Source organism: Sebastes fasciatus, chromosome 6, assembly GCF_043250625.1.
Source record: "Sebastes fasciatus isolate fSebFas1 chromosome 6, fSebFas1.pri, whole genome shotgun sequence".
In the NCBI taxonomy this organism is placed as follows: Eukaryota; Metazoa; Chordata; class Actinopteri; order Perciformes; family Sebastidae; genus Sebastes; species Sebastes fasciatus.
The window spans coordinates 16,982,565-17,003,279 of NC_133800.1; the positions used below are offsets into that span (position 1 = coordinate 16,982,565).

The 20,715-nt window shown below is 40.5% G+C and overlaps 1 protein-coding gene across 1 annotated transcript; it reads left to right on the forward strand.

The window, feature by feature from the left end:
- Window positions 1-2,115: 2,115 nt before the first annotated feature.
- trpv4 (transient receptor potential cation channel, subfamily V, member 4) lies at window positions 2,116-19,007 on the forward strand. The gene is made up of 17 exons (XM_074638043.1): window positions 2,116-2,442; window positions 3,957-4,038; window positions 4,798-5,246; window positions 5,823-5,998; window positions 7,528-7,680; window positions 8,485-8,625; window positions 10,079-10,377; window positions 10,497-10,676; window positions 10,912-11,070; window positions 12,062-12,154; window positions 12,291-12,364; window positions 12,735-12,900; window positions 12,988-13,054; window positions 13,939-14,243; window positions 16,843-16,970; window positions 17,066-17,187; window positions 17,309-19,007. The coding sequence occupies exons 2-17, from the start codon at window positions 4,030-4,032 to the stop codon at window positions 17,407-17,409; spliced, it is 2,622 nt and encodes an 873-aa protein (XP_074494144.1). The 5' UTR covers window positions 2,116-2,442; window positions 3,957-4,029; the 3' UTR covers window positions 17,410-19,007.
- The last annotated feature ends 1,708 nt before the right edge of the window (window positions 19,008-20,715 follow it).

Consider the following 20,715-nt stretch of genomic DNA (forward strand, 5'->3'; position numbering starts at 1 on the left):
TCTATTATAGACCATATCCTATAATTTCATGAATTTTCAAGTTCATAACAAAGCTAAAGAGGCCACTGAATTCAAAATATGTTTTATACTTTCAATATTCAACAATATCAAACGCAGCTTGTAATGAGAAAAAACATCCTACCTCAGAGCTTCAGCACAGAGAAGATGTCTCAGTTGGTTTCTATAACGTTCCTCTTCTTCCGGAAAGTTCATCCATTGAGGCTGCATCTAAAAGTGTGTGACAAATAAAAGCACCTGTCTTTACATGAATCACAACTTGTAGTTAAAGTAAAATTCATACAACAGTAATACACATTTATAGTTAGAATTGATAGTGGAAAGTGTAGTACAGACTAATGTAAACTAGATCCTGTTCTACATAGTTTGGTATGGTGGATGGCGGTATGCAATTAAAAGTTGGCAATGCAATTCCCCAAAACCGCAGAGAAGAAGAAGATGACGACGACGACGACACTGGAAAGTGGAGAATTGCATAATGTTCATGAAAAAATGACAAAGATATGCAGGATTTGGACAAACCTGAAGATTCTTGCTGGTGCTTTCACATCCGAGTACACTTGACCCCAAAATCCAGTTTGTTTAATTAAGGTGAACGCTCCGTATCGTACTCGGTCACGGTTCACCAATCTGTACTCCAGTCCACTTAAAAAGGTGGTCTGGAGTATGGTTCATGTGTACTTCAGTACGGTTCGCATCAGGTGTGAAAGCAAACTGTACCAAAACACGGAAGTGTACTGTGTAGAGAGTTTGCTCCGGCTGGTGGGCGGTGCTTGGTATTTCCTCAACTGGTCTCAACATGGCTGCCGGGTCACAAACTTTATCATTTTACAGCTAAACAGTACACTACAAGATGTTTCTGAAAACATTTGAGGCAAGAAATAGGCATTACAGTAAAATAATATTAATTCATATTTGATCAGCGCTGCCTAGTTTGACCGTTTGATCGGAGTTCGCGAGTGATTGACAGCTGCTCAGAGACGGCAAGGCTCCAGCTCGGCTCTGATTGGTTGTTTTCATCCGGTCTGTGACATCTTTCAGATGCCATTAGGAGCACCGGAGTACGACGGAGTATTAGGGCCACATTGAGGGGAAAAAAAACTGAGATTTTGAGAATAAAGTCATAACTTTACGAGAAAAAAAGACGTAAAATTACGAGAAAAAAAATCTTAATATTACGAGAATAAAGTCGTAATTTTACAAAAAAAAAGTCGTAATATTACGAGAATAAAGTCATTACATTATAAGTGTTATTTTAGAGGGGAAATAGAGCAGCCTGTGTGAAAATGAGGAACGTGGAGCATCTTGTGAAGTTATACTTTAGTAAAGGATTCACAAGTAAAGAAATACTTAATCTTTTGGTACATCAGCACATTATCATCAGTATCAGGACCTTCAAAAGATTGTGCAAGAAACTGCATTTATTCCAAAAAAATAAACTGAGATAAACAGCTGCTACCCGTCCAGAAGCAGGCTCAGGCTGTTATGTCCTCTCGCCCGTCATATTTGCTCCAATTCTACCCACTGCAGCTTTAAGTGTTCATACTGGGGAGTTGATATCCTCTGACCCCATATTACATATAATTCACAAGTTATACTTAGGTTTTTTGGGGGATTTTTTTTTATAATTATTATTTTTAATTTACTAATCTTTGTGTTTTTGGTCCTTTCCTTTTCCCCTTTTTTTGGTATATGTTTTGTTTATGTTTCTATCGGGTTGAATTCATTTATATGTATAAATAAATATGAATTCTGTTTATTTAATGGTGCAGTAATATTGTTATAGGGAGGGGGGGGGGTATCATTGTTTATACAATTATTTCTGTGATTTATTGGATTTTGTACAGAATACCAATAAAAAGACTTTGAACTAAAAAAATTATCCTCTGATTTGCAGACGTCTCGTTTTTACATCCGTGACAAACAATGGACTCTTTGGCGTTTTCGGTCCAAAATGGCGCAGCGCCCATCTAGCGGCTGTTGTCAAAAAAGCACCGGAGTTTCGCCTCTTGTCGTCTTTCTTCCTGGGACAGAGGGGAGGGGAGCGGGCGTTGTTTCTGCGTGGTCCTAGTACGAGTTAGATTTCGGACTGTGAGAAGTGGAGAGGTCCAATGCATATTGCCTTCTAAAAAAGGTGGGGGGACATGATGTCTCCTATGTCCTCCCACGAAAATGACGCCCTCAGTGTGAAAGTATCCGTTGTTCTGGTGGACTGTACCGGCGGTAGGACACATGAATCAGAGGGATACTGAGATTGAAGTCAAAGCATTTAGTGTCATCTGGCAGGAGTCACACTGAACCTGAGGAGGCAGCAGAGAAGCGTCCAACACCAGAGAGAGAGAATAAGTTTCAAACTATGGAAAAAAGCTGCGGACTAGTTTATTTATGAAGAAACACAAAATAAGACCAACAGATTAGATCAAGGTAAGTAACACCTCAAATCCTTATTCTTCATTAAATGCCTTAGAATGAATCTAATCTCACATAAATTGGTTTGTGTGAGGGGGAAATACTTAACAGACCTTCGTTTTATAATTATTAAGACATTGTTTGAGTCGACTTTTAATGATTTTAATACTCCTTTTTTAGAAAGGTGTATTTTTATGTTTCTTTCTATTTATGTCCAATTAATCCATACCTTTGTGGGATTTGTTTGTTTTTTCTATGGTATTGACCTCTAAAGCCTTAAAATCTATTATCTTTTAAAATATTAGATACTTTTTGTGCTTACTTTTATTCCCAGCAGCCTTTTGGCTCCAGACAGAGCCTTCAGCCTCTCCTGCCCTGGATAATGTCACATCAGCAGTGACAGTGAGCAGGAAGTCCCACATCTCTGAGGCTGCATTACAGTCACTCACATTTAGAAACTTTCACAAGTGGATTTTCATTCCCTGACCCAATAAGTGGATAATATGTGAGCTTTGGGGTCTTTTATTTCAGATCCTGTTTTATCACTCTGACAAGTTAAATACACAGTGGATCCTCCACTTAACAACTAAATCCTTTACTATTATAATAGTTTATATAGTTTAGATAGATAGATAGATAGATAGATAGATAGATAAATAGTAACTTCATTGATCCCGAGGGAAATTCAAGTCACAAATCACAACTCCATAGTGCAAATACATGTTAGTAAAAAGGCAGTAAAAAGTTAGTAGTGCAAAGCACAAACAAATATACCAGATGTAAAAAAATACAAGGAGATGAAGAAAACTGTTAAAACTGAATATAGTGCAGAGTAACAGCTGTAATACATGACTATTAAAAAAGTGAATATAGTGCAGAAGAGACTGTTAAAAGTGAGTATAGTGCATTATTATCTGTCCTGCAGACCGTCCTCCTTTGTGTCCCCCCCCTCCCTTGAGAGGTGTTATACATTTTTTTTTTATTAAGGCCAGCCTCTCTTTGTTCCTCCGTCTTTTTACTATTAAATGCCCGTTGAAGTGTAAAGGCATGATAATCCCTGTCTGTCAGACAGAGTTGTGAGTCATGCCTCCCCCTTAGTGGGACCCCAGCTCCCCTGTTTGTGTTGCTCCTTTGCAGTCTGGTTTAGATAGGTTGTCAATGTCATGAACAAACTCAGTAAAGCGTACGGTTTTGAAAGGAAGCTTCAGGGGGAACATGTGAGGATGTCATGTTGTACAAATTCCCCTGTGATATCATCCTGTAGCAGTAAAGTGTGTGTCTGTGTGTGCAGAGAAGCACTAGTTGTAATGAGTGAGTCAGGTGGTGTGATCCAAGAGAAAACATATTCGTCTGACCAATGAGAGGCCGGACTCACAGCCGTGCTATTGGTGTTGGCATCAGTCCTTTCCTACTTTTTCCACACACATCCCAAACCTACAGAGCTCTTTTTATATCACTCAGGACCTACAGATCTTTTTTTGTCTGAACTTCTGTGTCAGTTGATAGTGACTCTTTTTTTGTTTCTACAGGACACCCACATGCTTCAGCATCATTTCCAGTTTCCCCTGAAGAGGAATTTGGCACATCATTGTGATAAAAGGGATGAACGAGGTACAGACTGGTTAAATGCCAAATGTGTGCTTTAAAATCTGCTTCAAATTGCAAGTGGGAATTCCCAGGGTTGGTTTGGGAATTGTAGTCTTAATACAATTAGTTTATTTGTTTTATTATTTGTCCACTTTGCTCTTATCACAGTGGCTAGCGTAAGATCTTTGTCACCTTTGCTATTTCCTGCAGTACTTACTCATCTGACATCATGCCAACAATAATAACATTAACTGAGTAAAAAAAGGCATCTTATTTGTTCATACTTTGCTGAGGTTCTTACCTTTTAGGCAATTTGGCCTGTTGGTGATTCCTGCCGGCTGCATCTCACATCTGTTATTTGTACATCCTCCTTCATCTTTCCTCATGTGACCTGGAAATTGATCAGGTTCACCATCATCAAGGGCATCCAACTTCTCTTAATGCTGCTTGAATAAGCAAGATGCAACTGAGGAAAGAAAGGATATAAAGTATGTAAATGAGATGCACCTGTTCATAGCAGAAATAAACGTCTAAATGCTGGAGATGACAAAAGATCCCTAAGCCAAATGTTTTAAGATGATAGTTTCTGAGTTATGAAATATGGTAGTGTAGTATGGTATGGTATATGGTAAGTAGTGAAACCTTCCTATTTCACACGATCATAAATGTCTGATTGAATTTAAACAGAATAAAGCATCCCTGTGTCTTTTTCCATTTGTACAAGACTTTCCTGACTACCTAAAGGCCACGCAGCTCACACCCAGAACATTTTGTTTATTCCAGGGCCGTTCTGCTCTCCTCCGAAGGTGCCACCTTGCCTTGTCCAAGGCCGACACCCTCAGCTCTGTTCCTGCCAGAGCTGCTCTCTCTGTGGACTCAGGTGATGGCGGGGCCGCTCAGCCTGAGGGCGATGCAGCGCTCGCCCTGTCTGAGCTCTCCCACCTGTTTGAGAACGAGGATGGCTCCCCATCAACTCAGGACACGAGTCAGGATTCAGCCCTGGAGCTGGTTCAGCCCGGCCAGCCCGCCGACGGCAGACAGAACCTGCGGATGAAGTTCCAGGGTGCTTTCAAGAAGGGCATCTCGACCCCAATGGACCTACTGGAATCCACCATATATGAGTCAAATGTGGTTCCAGGCCCCAAGAAAGCACCCATGGACTCGCTCTTTGACTATGGTACCTGCAGGAACACAAGCAATCAGAAGCGACGCAGGAAGAAGCTCCCAAGAGGGTGAGAAGGGGCCTCACTATCTCTAAACTACAATAATGTGTGTTTGAAAGATTTGATAGTTGTGTGCTCCTTTAGTTTTTTTAGTTTACGTGTTTCTGACTTAACAGTAGTGAACATAGACTAGATGTTCTTTCCAGGGACAAAAGGGCTGGCTTGGAAAAATGTTGTCATGAAAATAAAAACCTCCTACAACTACCACTCTGTAGACAGAGGTGTGCCACATGAGGAAGTATGTCCACATAAAACACACACACACACTGTGGACCAAGCAGTCTCTCATTCAGCCCATTTACGGAGCTGACAGAGAGCCTGTTGTTGGTCTCTCTGCAGCCGTTGAGGTAATATTTAGGCTGCCCTACCTGTCCCATACGCACAGAGGTCTATTTACTGGAGCACTCTAGGGTGTGGACGACTGCTCAAAAGATGGTTTGTGCATCAAACACAGTATTCAATTCTTAGTTTTATGTCAATGAAATGTAAAAAGAATCAAAAGGAACTCAACAGAAGGCCTTCAACAGATTAGTTGTACACAACAGTGAATGTGTGACATTATGTCATGATTTTGTGTGTCCTTAGTAAAGCTGAGATGTCCTGTGATGATGAACAAAACTCAGACCCACCGAAAGTGATGAAAATATTCAACCGCTCCCTCCTCTTCGATGGCGTGTCACGTGCAGACCCCGAGGCTCTTGAGGGCCTGTTGGAGTACCTGCAAAGTCACGAAAAGAGGTTAACTGATGAGGAGTTCAGAGGTGAGACTAAATGTGTAGGTTGTCACTCGCATCAGATATCTGTGTATTGAAACTACACTACAACTACTACAACTACACTAGACTACAAGGGAACAAAATGGGTTTGTGTTTGGATAGGAGGGCCATTTTTGTGATGCAGATGACAGATTCATTTCTCACTCTTTCACACAGTTTCTGTCGAAATTCTCTCTCTTGAATGTCGACTGCATTTGCTCTGAAGCAGAAACTCAGTCTTATCTAGTGACGGTTTTTCCTTTGGCCTTTTGTATTCCCCTGCTCCTCTATCTCCGCTGTTTTTCGCTCAAAGGATGCAAGAGGGAAAAGGTGGAGTTGAGTCTTTTTCCTACTAGAGGCAGGCCCATGGAAGGCTTCCTGTGTGTGAGAAAACATTATTTTAGGCTTATAACAGGGAGCAGAGAGAAATCACAGCAAACTGTCATCTCCCTCAGAGAGTTAAACAGGGCTTTAAAGTGTTTTTTCAGACAGACTAAAAATAGTGAAGGGCTTTCTTCACCCCTGTCTTTTACAGTTTGATCTTATGAACCCTACTTAATTATTTGCTTGCGACAATTCCCAAAACTATTTATCTTCTTTCGTCACTCATTCCCAGTACATTTAAACCGACACACCAGGAAGTCACATGTTATATGACAGTAGATTCCCAACCAGGGGTTCTTCTACCCGAGGGGGTACTTCTGCAGTTACCAGTCGGTATGTGAAAAGATTGTGGAGTAGTAATTACAATTTGATTTTAGAATATATATCCACATATTGAGTAAGCTGAGACACCTCCTGAACACCACATGTTGAAATCAAGAGTGTGTAAAAGTGAATTAACGTTAGCAAGCAAGTGGAGAAGTCTAAACAATTCAAAAGTAATGGATGAATGGTGAAATAGTTAACTAAAAGTAATGAATAAACACTTCAAATAGTTAACTAAAAGTAATGAAGAAACAGTTCAAATAGTTAACTAAAAGTAATGGATAAACAGTTCAAATAGTTAACTAAAAGTAATGAACAGTTCAATAGTTAACTAAAAGTAATGGATAAACAGTTCAAATAGTTAACTAAAAGTAATGAACAGTTCAATAGTTAACTAAAAGTAATGGATAAACAGTTCAAATAGTTAACTAAAAGTAATGAACAGTTCAATAGTTAACTAAAAGTAATGGATAAACAGTTGATATAAATAGCTAAACATGTAAAACAGCTAAACGTAATGGATAAATGGATAAAATAGCTAAATGTAAGGGATAAACAGTTGAAATTGTAGCTAAAAGTACTGAATAAATGGTTGAAATGTTCAGCTTCTGCCTTTAGTAGTACGAATGCAAACTTGACCAAACCAACCTAAACATTAACAATTCAAGTGCATGAAAAAAATATTCCAACAATATCCATTTTTATGTAATTGATAGTGCTAAATAACATCCAGTAATTCAAATGAACACATCTGGAACATGATGGGTAGTGTTGATGAAGGTGTACTTACATAAAGATTCTTTGTTTTAATTTCATTTTTCCACCAGAGCTATCCACGGGTAAGACATGTCTGCCTAAAGCCCTGCTGAACCTTTACGGAGGGCAGAACGTCACCATCCCACTGCTGGTGGACGTAGCAGAGAAGACGGGAAACCTCAGAGAGTTCATAAATACGCCCTTCAGGGATGTCTACTACAGAGGTATGGACATAACCCAATAATGATAATGTGCAGTTACAGAAATGTCATTTGTAATTTAAAGTTGTTTAAAGAAATAAGTAATTCGAATTTTGCAGATTTATACAAGACGGTGATCTCTTCATCTTCTAGTGAGTTGAAGCTGGCAGAGACATCATTGTCTGGTGGTTGAGGCCCCATTATGGGGAAAAGGGCTGTATTTACATTATGTATGTTTACAGCGACTATTTACAGCTCTGTAAATGAGGAGATCCAGGCCTCATTTGTTTGACTTTCATCCCTTAGTGTTTTGACGAAGGAAGCCTTTTCACTTTGCAAAAATAGGTTTAAAGAAAACCTTGAAACACAAAATGTGGTATTGCTCTTCATAGTTTTCACCAAGATTTGTGCCTTTACGTAATCTCTTCACTTTTCACAAGTAGTCAGTCAGTTATAAAACAAGAAGCTGTTTTTGCTCATTCAGGAAACGCTTTTTACATGACAACATAAAAACTTTTAAGGGTTTGGTTTCTACTGGTTTTGACCCCATTGAAACAAACCTGCACATAAACGTAGCCGTAACCCTTTGTGGCTTTTATGCAGTTTTTCATGACGTCAGCGCTCACGCTCATAATTGGGCAAAATCCTGTAGACAGGACAGAGTGGACTCCGTCTCTTGTGTAACTGTGCTTTTTAATAGATACCTCTTAGAAAACACATTCTTTTAGCTGATATTTATTCAATTGAACACAGCACAAATAACAGCACTGTTGAATACTAAAAATATTCAAAATGTTTCTGTATTATTGTGCTTTTTTGCGTTGTCAGGCCAGACGGCGCTCCACATTGCTATAGAGCGACGCTGTAAGCAGTATGTGGAGCTGCTGGTGGAGCTGGGAGCTGATGTTCACGCCCAGGCGAGGGGACGCTTCTTCCAGCCCAGAGACGAGGGGGGCTACTTCTACTTTGGTAATGACCTTTGTTGGCACATAAATCTAGTGTGGAAACAAAAGAATTCACTGTGCTTCTGTATTTCCGTTTTCAGCCAACCTTTTACTCTATCCTTAGGTAGGCAGACGGTCACAGGAAGACGTCTGGAGAACTAATACTGTATTTTCTGCCTCATACAGTTGTAAAGATGTGGTGCGTCTGTGGTTTCTATGACTTTACTGGTCGCTCTTTCAGTTTCCACTCAAGAGTTTCTGCTTTACTTACAAGTGGTTATTCTGTCTTTTACAGCACAGAGTTGACATCAATGCAATGTGCACTACAGCAACTGCCAAGATAACATAGTTGGTACATGGTCCTGGCAAAGAAATCTCCTTTGCCATGGAGAAATGACATAAGACCCCACCCTCGCTCTTTTTAACGTGGCAGGTTTTGGCTGAGCAAACGCAGTCAGGATACTGCTGTGGTCCAGAGGTCCACCTCAGAGCCAGATGTTTTCTGATGTATCGTACGAGAAGCCGTCATTTAGTGGTGCTCCAAAAAACACATGAAAAGACATTAGGTTACGTCATATGTTCAAGTGGTTGTCCAGTGAAAGGTGTCTGTGTTCTGCAGTGAAGAAAAGTAAACATCCTGTGCTGACCCTCCTCTGGGCAGGACTCCACTGACCTGGAAGAGAGGAAAAATACATCAGAGGCTGTAGATTAACTCAACACTGCCCTCTGTGATGTCTGTTGAGGTACAACCTCCTACATCACAGTATGTGGTACCAGAAAAAAAAATAGGTTTTCATTCATAAGTGTGTCCTTTTAGCATTCTGAAGATAATTATAGCAGATATAATTGATTTTAATGTTGTTCTCCAAACACACAGAAAGAAAGGTAGCTTGTTATGGACTCTGTTTTATTTTTTACCCAACCCAATTTTAAGAATTGTTTATTTGATTACATTCATGCGTTATATTTCTCACTCATCACAGAGGAGATGATTTCTATTTGCACTTAGCACGGTTGTCATTCCTAAATCCCAGCGTGTCCGGGCACAGTGTGAGTAATTTGCTGCGGAGCTTTGCAGCGAGGTGAACAGGAACCTGGCAGGGCTGATGGCTAATGGGATTTAGACTCACGCTAACACTCTGCATGCACCCGTGCAAATCCATGAAGAGGAGCGTTTCTATGCGAGGTGACAAAGTAATCTGTCACCCATGGCAACGGCTCATTTTCAGCAGCTGCTTTTGGCACTCTGGCCCCATTGCGCCCCTCCCTCAAACAACTGCTAATTGTGCTGTTTTCATAGCGGGGATTTAAGTCGAATCTTTGATCCATGTTTAGTATGCTTTGCAAAAACATACAGACGCCAGCTACAGTTCTTAATTAACCCTCCTGTTGATTTGCTTATTTTTAATCTGAAATACAGTTCCTTTAATCTCCTGTGAATTCAGTATGAAGTGAGTGCCCTCTCTCTGTTTGCCTAGGTGAGCTGCCTCTCTCACTAGCTGCATGCACCAATCAGCCTAACATAGTGCACTACCTGACTGAGAATCCACACAAGAAGGTCGACCTGCGGCGCCAGGATTCACGTGGAAACACGGTGTTGCACGCCCTAGTGCACATTGCGGACAACACCAAGGACAACACGCGTTTCCTCACAAAGATGTACGACCTGCTGCTAATCAAGAGTGCCAAGCTCTACCCAGACTGCAGCCTGGAGACGGTTTTCAACAACGACGGCATGTCACCCCTCATGATGGCCGCCAAACTGGGCAAGATCGGGGTAGGGAGAACGATGCATCAGTGCGTCAAACAGCATCAGTATAATAAAAGTCACAATTCTCCAGGCCATAATATTATTAAGTCAAAGGTCAATAGGTCAGCTTCTCCCTGTTCCTCCAGGTTTTTCAGCACATTATCCGACGTGAAATCAAAGATGAGGAAGTTCGTCATCTGTCACGGAAGTTTAAGGACTGGGCATATGGGCCGGTGTACTCCTCCCTCTATGATCTGTCTTCACTGGATACATGTGGAGAGGAACCGTCTGTGCTGGAAATCCTGGTCTACACCAGCCGCAATGAGGTGAATAACAACATTTTGCTCAAGGGCATGCTTTTATTCCAACTATAAAAACTACTGAAATTGAATATTGTTTCTCTCAAGATCAGAGTATAAACAGCAACAAGACACCAAGCATAACATAAAACATGTATGGGTGCATCAAAAACCAGAGTGCGATAAAAGATTCTGTGTGTGTACAAAGAAATAATTTTATTTTTCTTACATATCAGTGTCATGTTTCTGGTCCTGTTGTCAGAACCGCCATGAGATGCTGGCAGTGGAGCCCATCAATGAGCTGTTGAGGGCCAAATGGCAGAAGTTTGCTGCGGTCACCTTTTACATCAGCGTGGTTTCCTACCTCATCACCATGATCACCTTCACCGCAGTGGCTTATTATCACCCAACACAGGAAACGGTGGGTGTGAAACTACTGGAAATGTAGACGTTTTCACAGCGTGGCCAGATCTCATAGCAGAACTGAACTGTCAGGACAACATATGAACATATCTTTTACCATAGCAGCTATTTAACTTTTTGTTTATTTAGTATATGCTGTATATGTACAGTATATGTAGGCCGCATATGCTGTACATCAGATAAGTTAATACTGTTTGTAGGGCCGTGTATTGGCAAGAATCTGACCTACGATAGTAGTCATAATACAGGGGTTAAGATATATAGCAATACTGTAAGCAAGACGATATATTGCGATTTTTTACATTTATTTTAGGAAAACTGTCTAACTAAAGAACACACCACCATATGCATAAATCTGAGTTAAAAACGTTTACTTTTTTATGCAATCAGAACAGTGGCATCTGCATTTGCATTTATCAGTCCCTGTAACATCCAACGTCATAGCACTACTTTGAAAGACACTTATCTTTGCAAATATTTGTACATGAAATGTTAATGTATCATGTACCAGAGCAGCAAATTTGTATTCCAACTTTGTACCAATTTTGCAGCACTGAATTAAAGGAATATTTAAAAGTTTTGGGAAATATGCTTATCTGCTTTCTTGCCAAGAGGTAGATGAGAAGATTGATATCACTCAATTCTGTACACTAAATGTGAAGTTACAGCCAGCAGCTGCTCAGCTTCATTTAGCATAAAAACCAAACGCAGGGGGAAACAGCTAGTCTGGCTCTGTCCAAAGTTTAAAAAAATCCACCCTCTGGCATCTCTAATTTTTGTAATTAACACATTATATCTTATTTGTTTATTCTAAATATTCTCATCTATGGCAAAACAGTGAATAAGTGTAGTTCCCAAAATATTGAACTAATCCTTTAACTGATATGGTGTATTTTGTATATATATATACAGTATATATATTATATTTCATTACTAAAACGTCCAGATTGAGTTAATCTTTAAGTCTTGTCTTCCTTCCTTCCTTCCAGCCTCCGTACCCTTACACAACATCCTCTGACTACCTGCGTATGGCGGGAGAGATTCTCACCTTGGCATCAGGAATCTTCTTCCTCCTCACCAATGTGAGTCAACACACTCTGACGCCTCTTTATGGATCGATCATTGGTTGCTCACCGCCGTCTCCAAGTCTCTTGCATCAAACCTGTGTTGTTGTTGTTGTTGTCGTCATTATGGAAATGTCTCTGCGTCTCTTTCCAGATTAAGGACCTCTTCTTGAAGAAGTGGCTCGGGGTGAAGTCTTTATTTATTGATGGATCCTTTCAACTGCTGTAGTAAGTCTCCATCCTCCGTCCTGGTTCCCCCTTCTTCTTCACCTCTGCCGTAGCAGCTCTTTTAGCTCTGACTTTTACTCAAGGCAAATTTTGCATCCTCTAAATTGAGTCATCTAATTAATTTCTCAACCTCCTCCCTGGCATGTTTTATAGTTTACATCTTTAATTAAACCCCATGATCCAAACAAAGAGCAGAGAACCGTGTTGATTTAAATCATTAGCAACACGACTGTGATGTCTACATTCTGTTCAAAATGCCAAACGCCAGCAGTCACGTCTTCCTGCCTTCATGGAGCCTATTACTTCAGTATCACACACACTTTAGCACTGGAACTGCTTCTTTGACACACTTCCTCTCTGTCCTCTCTAGCTTCATCTACTCTGTGCTGATTGTAGTCACAGCTGCTCTCTACCTGTCTGGCATTAAGGCCTATGTGGCTGTGATGGTGTTTGCACTTGTCCTGGGCTGGATGAACACTCTTTACTTCACCAGAGGCCTGAAGCTCACTGGCACCTACAGCATCATGATACAGAAGGTTAGATAATGGAGACAATTAACTAATGAAAAGGAATTAACCTTCAATATCACCATCCATAACACTCCTGTAATTTTTGGTTCACAGATTCTTTTCAAAGACCTTTTCAGGTTTCTGCTGGTGTACGTGCTCTTCATGATTGGATATGCATCAGGTAGGCTTAACTTTAAAGGTGTATGTCTGCTTTACTTAAAGGGACAATTTGACATTTGGGAACATTTTAGCATGAAGTTAACAAGGTGTTTCCCCCTGTTCCCAGTCTTTATTTTATGCTAAGCTAAGTGTACCCTAGCTCCTAGCCTGGCTATGTCCAAAGGTAAAAAAAGATTGATGGATGTGATTGATGGATGGGATGGGTGGATGTGATTAGGGCTGCAACTAAGGATTATTATAATTGTCGATTATTGTGTTGATTATTTTTTCAATTAATCGATAAGATGTTTGGTCTATAAAATGTCAGAAAATGGTAAAAAAAATGTTGATCAGTGTTTCCCAAAGCCCAAGATGACGTCCTCAAATTACTTTTTTTGTCCACAACTCAAAGATATTCAGTTTACTGTCATAGAGGAGTTAGGAAACCAGAAAATATTCACATTTAAGAAGTTGGAATCAGAGAAATTTGACTTTTTTTTTTTTTAATTACTCAAACCGATTAACTGATTATCAAAATAGTTGACAACTAATCGATAAATCGTTGCAGCTCTAAATGTGATGGGTGGATGCTCTATTAATCCCAGCGGTTCACAAGTTCATATTATTTCTGTTTGATCCGTACAAAGAACGTAGTGTCAAATTGTTATGTTGTGGTTTTACTGGGTTATGTGCCTGACTACTTCCCCCTGCTTCCAGTATTAATGCACAGTTAACTGTCTCCTGGCTGTAGCTTCATATTCAATGTACAGACATGAGAGTGGGATCGTTCTCCTTGTCTAACTTTAAAAAAAAAAAAGCGAAAAAGCACCTTTCCCAAAATGTTGAAGTTCTCTTTTAAGTGCTCTCAAACACATTAACCCAACCTCCTCTGTTTCCACCCCACAGCCCTGGTGTCCCTGCTGATACCATGTCCTCCACCAGGCACAGAGTGTGAAGGGGGCTGTCCCACCTACCCCGACTGCAGGGACCAAGACACCTTCAGTGCTTTCCTACTGGACCTCTTTAAGCTGACCATTGGGATGGGAGAACTAGACATGATCCACAGTGCACAGTATCCTGCAGTCTTCCTCATCCTGTTGGTCACCTACATCATCCTCACATTTGTCCTGCTGCTGAACATGTTGATTGCTTTGATGGGGGAGACGGTGGGACAGGTGTCCAAGGAGAGCAAGAAGATCTGGAAGCTTCAGGTGAGCAGGAGGTGACTGTTTGTGGTGGGCAGTGCTTAAAGGGTCAGTTCTCCCAAATTATAAAAACACATTGTCTAATTACCTCCTCTGGTATCATGCAGATCATTTTGGTCTATTTCTGGCAGGTTTTGAGATATTCCTCTCTGATATTTCTGCCTCCAATCCAACACATATGAAATAAATTGTTTGTGGTGCTTAAAGGGACTGTTTGTTACTTCTTACACGTATAAATCACCCGGGTCGGTGTCCCATGCGCGCTCGCATATGCTCTCGTGTGGCTACGCTGTTCAGACTAGACTCCAACACAAACTACACGGAGGCACCAAAACCGCAAAGTTATATCTAGTGAAGCCCGTCTTTCAAAACAGTCTTGGCCGCGGTCGGAGGACGCGGGGGAGACCGTAGCTTTGGTCTCCAGGGCCAGAGTCTCTGCTCCTCTGCCTGCTTACCTTCTCTCAGCTCTCTCCATTCCACGTGCCTGCGCGCACACTACACACTGCAGAAGACTTCGTAGCTCTGAGAATATCTAGTGAATGTACAGTGGACGTTTGTGCAGAAATAACTGCTGCAGCTCCTCCAGACCAACAGAGGTTTCCCGTGTCTTGTGAAGTGACGGGGCTCCGCAGCGAGAAACGTTATCGTCTCCGACCGGGTGCCGGTGTCTCCCCTGTTCCCTCCGACCGCGGTCGGGAGGCTGAAGCAGGAAAAGCCAACACTAGGATCAGCATTGATTCATGGAGAGACCTTCGTCTGGTCAGCTAACATTACTACCAAGCAGGTGAAATATAGAGTGATATTGTGGTTTTAGCTGACGTGTGTCGCCTCACTGTGTTGAGCGATGCTCGTTCATGTCTATGTAGAGCGAGCACAAGCGCGAACAACAGGACGCTGACTTTCGTTGACTTAACGGCCACAGGTGTCGCTGTTAACAAGCATTTCTGATTCTTACAAACACTCCCTTTAAAGTTATGAAAAATGCTGCAGCCAAGCGGCTCTGAGGCTGTACTGTAACAATATGCTAACTGCTCACACAATGCTAACGTGCTGGTGTTAGCAGGTCTAATATTTACCAGTTAACCATCTCAGTATAGTGTGTTAGCATGATATGGATTGCCAACTAGCATTAAACACAAAGTGCAGCTAAGGCTGGTGACAATATCATTCGCTGCCTTTCTCTGTATTTTGGTCATTAACCAAAGTAATGAAACAAATTAAACGTTCGACTCGATGATGCTCCATAAAAAGTTAAGGGATCATCAAAGTGATTCACACATGGATGTATTTACCAATTTGCGTGGCAATCTATTAGAATAATTGCATTTGCATATCAATTAGGCTACTCACAGCATGTTACCTCGAATTCTTAAAGAAAACTTAGTTTTTCTCTCATGTCTCCACGGTGAACGGAGAATCCGTGCAGCATAATCCGAACAAGTCTAATTTATCCAGTCGTATGCTCAGTGCTTCCCAAACACACGCGTTTTCGCCAAAATCGTACTATTTAAAACACTTTCGCATTCCACCACCACCGTCATGATTGCGCATGTGCACTGCGAGTTTTTAAACCTGGGACCCCAATTAGCCAATTACTTCAATTAATCAAGGAGTTACTCTGTTCTCGGCTTCCGGTTTCCGTTCACCATAGAGGCATATGTGAGAATCACAAAGTTATTAAGAATTCAAAGTAACACAGGTGAGTAATTGATATACTAATGATAATTTTTGGGTAAATTATTCCTTAAAGATATTTCCCCTAAAAAGGCACAAATGTCAACCTCATGGTGGCACTAGAGGAAAAGTCGGGGGATCACCAAAGTCATCAGGATTCATCCACTAGGCACCATGGATTTCTGTATCACATTTCATGTCAGTCAATCCAGAAGTTCTTGAAATTCTTGTTTCCCCCCCCCCAGAGGTTTAAGCAAAGATAGATAGATAGACAACAACAAATCAGAATCAGAATCAGAATCAGAACCGTGTTTATTGCCAGATGTATGAGGTATACATGATGTATGAGGAATTTGCATTGGTTTTGTTGGTGCAAATAAGCAGTAAAATAACAAAAGAATAGATAAAACGTTAGAATAAAATAAGAATAAAAAAATAGAAATTCTACCAATATACAATATACAATATAAGCTATAAACAAAACATAAACAAAACATAAAATTAGGTGTAAGGGGGAAGTATATACATAAATACATACACATACATACGTGTACATACACCCATATATATATATATATATATATATATGGGTGTATGTGTGTGTATATATATATATATATACATACATACATATATATACATATATATATATATATATGTATATATGTATATATATACACACACGCACACATATATGCAAATAGAAATGTTTAAAAAAAAGTTAAAATAGTTAAGGAAGAAGTGAGGACAGACCAGACCAGCTGGAAATCCTTTGTGACCAGGAAGATCAATATCTAATAACCGGAACAAATAAAACCCAAACTATATGCATGACTAATTACCACAAGAGGTGAGTAAGAAAATATTTTATGTTTTTTGTTATTTTGAGTTGCTTAGATACTCCCATTAAACATAATGTGTACTCACACAGTGGGCAACGACCATCTTGGACATCGAGCGTTCTTTCCCAGTCTGCCTTCGCAAGTCTTTTCGAGCCGGGGAGATGGTGACTGTGGGGAAGAGCTGGGATGGCACCCCGGACCGACGCTGGTGCTTCAGGTATTATGCACATGACTCATAATCACAGTCACTCAGCAGCGCCAATGCCACTTCAAAGAAAACTGTCAAACCCTGATGGTGTCTTGTTATATCAGGGTGGATGAGGTGAACTGGTGCCACTGGAATCAGAACCTGGCGATAATCAACGAAGATCCAGGCAAGAACGAGACCTGCCAAGCCAACGGGTTGCAGCAGAGTGTCAGAGCCTTGCGGAGAGGTGAGATTCTCACTGTGCTCTCATGAATAAATGCATCGACAAATAAGTATATATTCATGTGGTGCGCACACTAACTTATTCATACAGATGAAAGAAAATCCTTCTTTTTATCCCCCTCCAGACCGCTGGTCCACAGTGGTTCCGCGGGCGGTTGAGCTGAGTAAGGGTCCGCGGCCTCGTGATCTGGTGATAGAGATGGACCCACTGGCGCCCAGGCACTGAGGCCTGCAGGAGACTAGTGCTGTCCTTCTTATAAGGAGACAGCGGAGAGCCATCAGCACCAGTGAGATCACTCTGCAGGGGACGATTTGGCCAATGACTGTACTAATTTGCACAGATTTCATGTGCCTTTTGTTCGGAGAGAGTATAGTAAATATTACAGTAAGTCAGTGTAATAGGACAGAGGACTGAGCACACAGAGACACTGGATGTCTTAAAGAATCACTGATCTCAAAAACACCAAATAGAGTTAAAAACACCAAACCTGAGATTAAAAAAAGAAGAAGAAGAAGTATTAAGGACACTATAAACTGTAATTTGTTTGTTGCTTGTCACAGAAGAATATAAAAGTTATTATAAAAATGTACTGTACCTCTGCATTTCAGTGGCTGATCACTCAGGGATTCAACAGAGTCAAAATATTTCAGCATTTGCAGTCTCATTATAATGTTACAGAAAACAGAATCATGGGTTTTCTAATAGCTAGCAGAAGCATAATCACTGTATTATGGCATTAGCAGTGTAAACAAAAGCTTTGATAGAAATGCCATCTACAGATATAATCACAATGGGAGAAATCATTGCAATAAATATTCATAGATTTATAGAATAGAATTTTCTTTTATACGCTTGCTTTATATTTAAAAAAATCCCTATATGATGTATCATACAGATTATATTGTAAAATGTTTATTGTTGAGACTATGGGGGTTCAGTGTATAGAAACAGGATATATGTATTTTATAAAGAGCATTTTCTCTCCATTTTTTATACCGTATTAATCAAATAGTTTCAAAGTCTCAGGCTTGGACCGCCAGCTGAGGCAGCGCAGCCTTCATTTCAACTGAAACAATGCACTATGCCAATTTCTGATGTGTGCATTATTATATGAACACAAAGACATTGTTCTGAACAAGATGGGCATGATGAGCAGGTTATAGTTGTCAAGCAAATATGCAAATGCAAGACAATAGCCTTCCGTGTTATGGTTTGTCTTTGAATTTCCAGAGTTATTGTTCCTTTGCAGCTGGGGTATTTGCATAATCAACTCTCGGGCCTCGCCATTATGTGCTTCCCCCTATTTGCTGCAGTGTTTTCACTGCAATTGGCTCCTTGCCCTATAGAGCATGTTGTTTATGCACAACTACTGTATGTATACATGTATGTGTGTTATTGTACTACATGACGGGGTTTGATGAAGAGCAGAGAGGCCATACAATTAATTTTCACGAACTCATTACTGTTGAGGGTCACAGGTCATTGTTCGCTATGTGTACATTGCTTTTATAAAGAGACACATTGTTATGCATTGTTATATTGTTTGTACATTTGCTGCACAGAACAATAAACACTGAATTTATTTTATGAACCATACAATAGTCTGTCTTCCAATTCCTGCACTGAAGTATGAGATTTTTTTCTGAAGATGTTTTGCCATCAGTACTTGAAAGATTGATTGAATTATTTTATAGGATATTTGCGACAAATCAGCATCAGTCAGAAATTATTTAATTTTTTGCCAAATGTCCCATACGAATTTGTGAGGGAACGTAAAATGAAATAACACAATATTTGGGAAAGTGCTGAAAACAATACCCATTAAAAAGAAAGAAAGAATAGTTTATTATGGAAAATGTAAGAGTTTTGTGTTATTTATTTTAATCTAGTTTTGTATTTTCATTTGTGTTTTAACAAGAGAGAGATAGTTATAGCTATCATTGGCTATAGTTGGACAAATTATATTCATCTCACTATTATCATAACATTGTTCTATAAATCGTTGCATGAAAAACCTACATGTTATCATACTGAAAGTCGAGAAGCCAACCATCTATATAATCTTTTTCCCAGAAGGTTTTGATGACATTACATTCATAAAAATGTGTTCTTGATTTTCTGTGTATTTTTTTTTTTTTTACAAAATGCACATTCATTATACTCCACATTAAACCTAATACTCATTACAAGGATGTTTGAGATGTGTTAATGATCATGTGCAGTTCCTTCTCTGGCCTGCTGATGGCTGCAGAGGTCTAAACTCCTCTCCTGTGCTGCATGTAGAGATCCCAGTTGAGACAGATGACTGTTAGCTGTGTCAGAAACCGTAGGGCACAAATATGTATTTTGTAATTATAGCCTTAAATATTGAATTGTCAGTGCTAACTGTTATTAGCACTATAACCTTTAATAGGTTATAGTTTATAGAATGTAGTTCGCTTATGAAATATTTTGTTCCTGTGGATCTCAGGTCTCGTTGACCTCGCTGTAACACCCGGCCAGTAATTACGGGCTTTTGCCTTCCTAATGAAACCACAAGCTGGCAACAATTTATGAACTGCTCCACTGCTTTTCACCTTTCATCATTACACCTCACCTTTCCTTTTCCTCTTTAAAATGCTACAGTGGTGATTCTCACTCCTGATAACTAGGGCCTCACCCCTCACCTCCCATCCTCCTCCTCCTCCTCCTCCTCTCTCCCCTCTCTGAGGCCGGCAGCGCTGAAGGACACAGGGAATCTCTCACCACCTCACAGAAGAGGCTAATCCTCTTTGCCCCAACTTTAACTGGGCCACTAATCCTCCAGGTTTATCTAAGCAGTGAGCACCTACGCTGCTGACAACTTGGCCTGCCCTCCTCCCCGCAGCCTGTTAAGTAGGGCAGGGCTCGGTCCTGCAAGTGTCACTGTCAGCAACTCTGGAACCGCACACTTGCACAGGAAGTGTGAGCTGTTAACAAAATGGCTTACTCGCTTGCAGCATGTGTGTGCGCTCGCTGCCACAAATGTGTCTCAACAAACCAAAGTGAGAGCCAAGCAGGATCATGTTGTAACGGCCCTCATTTAGCAACCGCACATAAAGGAAAGTTGACAGCCCCAGCCAAAGGTCTTAAGTAAACTAACTAGCTTAGATATTGGCAGTACAAATTGTTCAGCTATTGTGCAGCCAGTTAAGCTTTAAGGTGTTTAGGCTGATGAGTCTCAAGCGGATACCGGGCTGGACTTGGTCCAACTTATTCTTTATTGACTAGACAACACTCCAGACTGTCTGATGCTTCAAGAACAACATTCATTGTCTGCCTGAAGTCCAGCAGCCGGACACAGAGAGGGGAACCTCCCGACATATTGGTCACACTCTCACTAAACATTTCACCAACTCATATTGCAAAAGAGGTGGATGGATCATCACTGAATAATTCTCAGTCAGGAGAGCTAAAAGCAGGTTTCTCACAGATTTAAGTCAGTGCTAATTTTCTTCCTTGAAATAATTCTCTCCATAATCCCCGGTGAAATGTTTCACCAAGGTGTGGTAT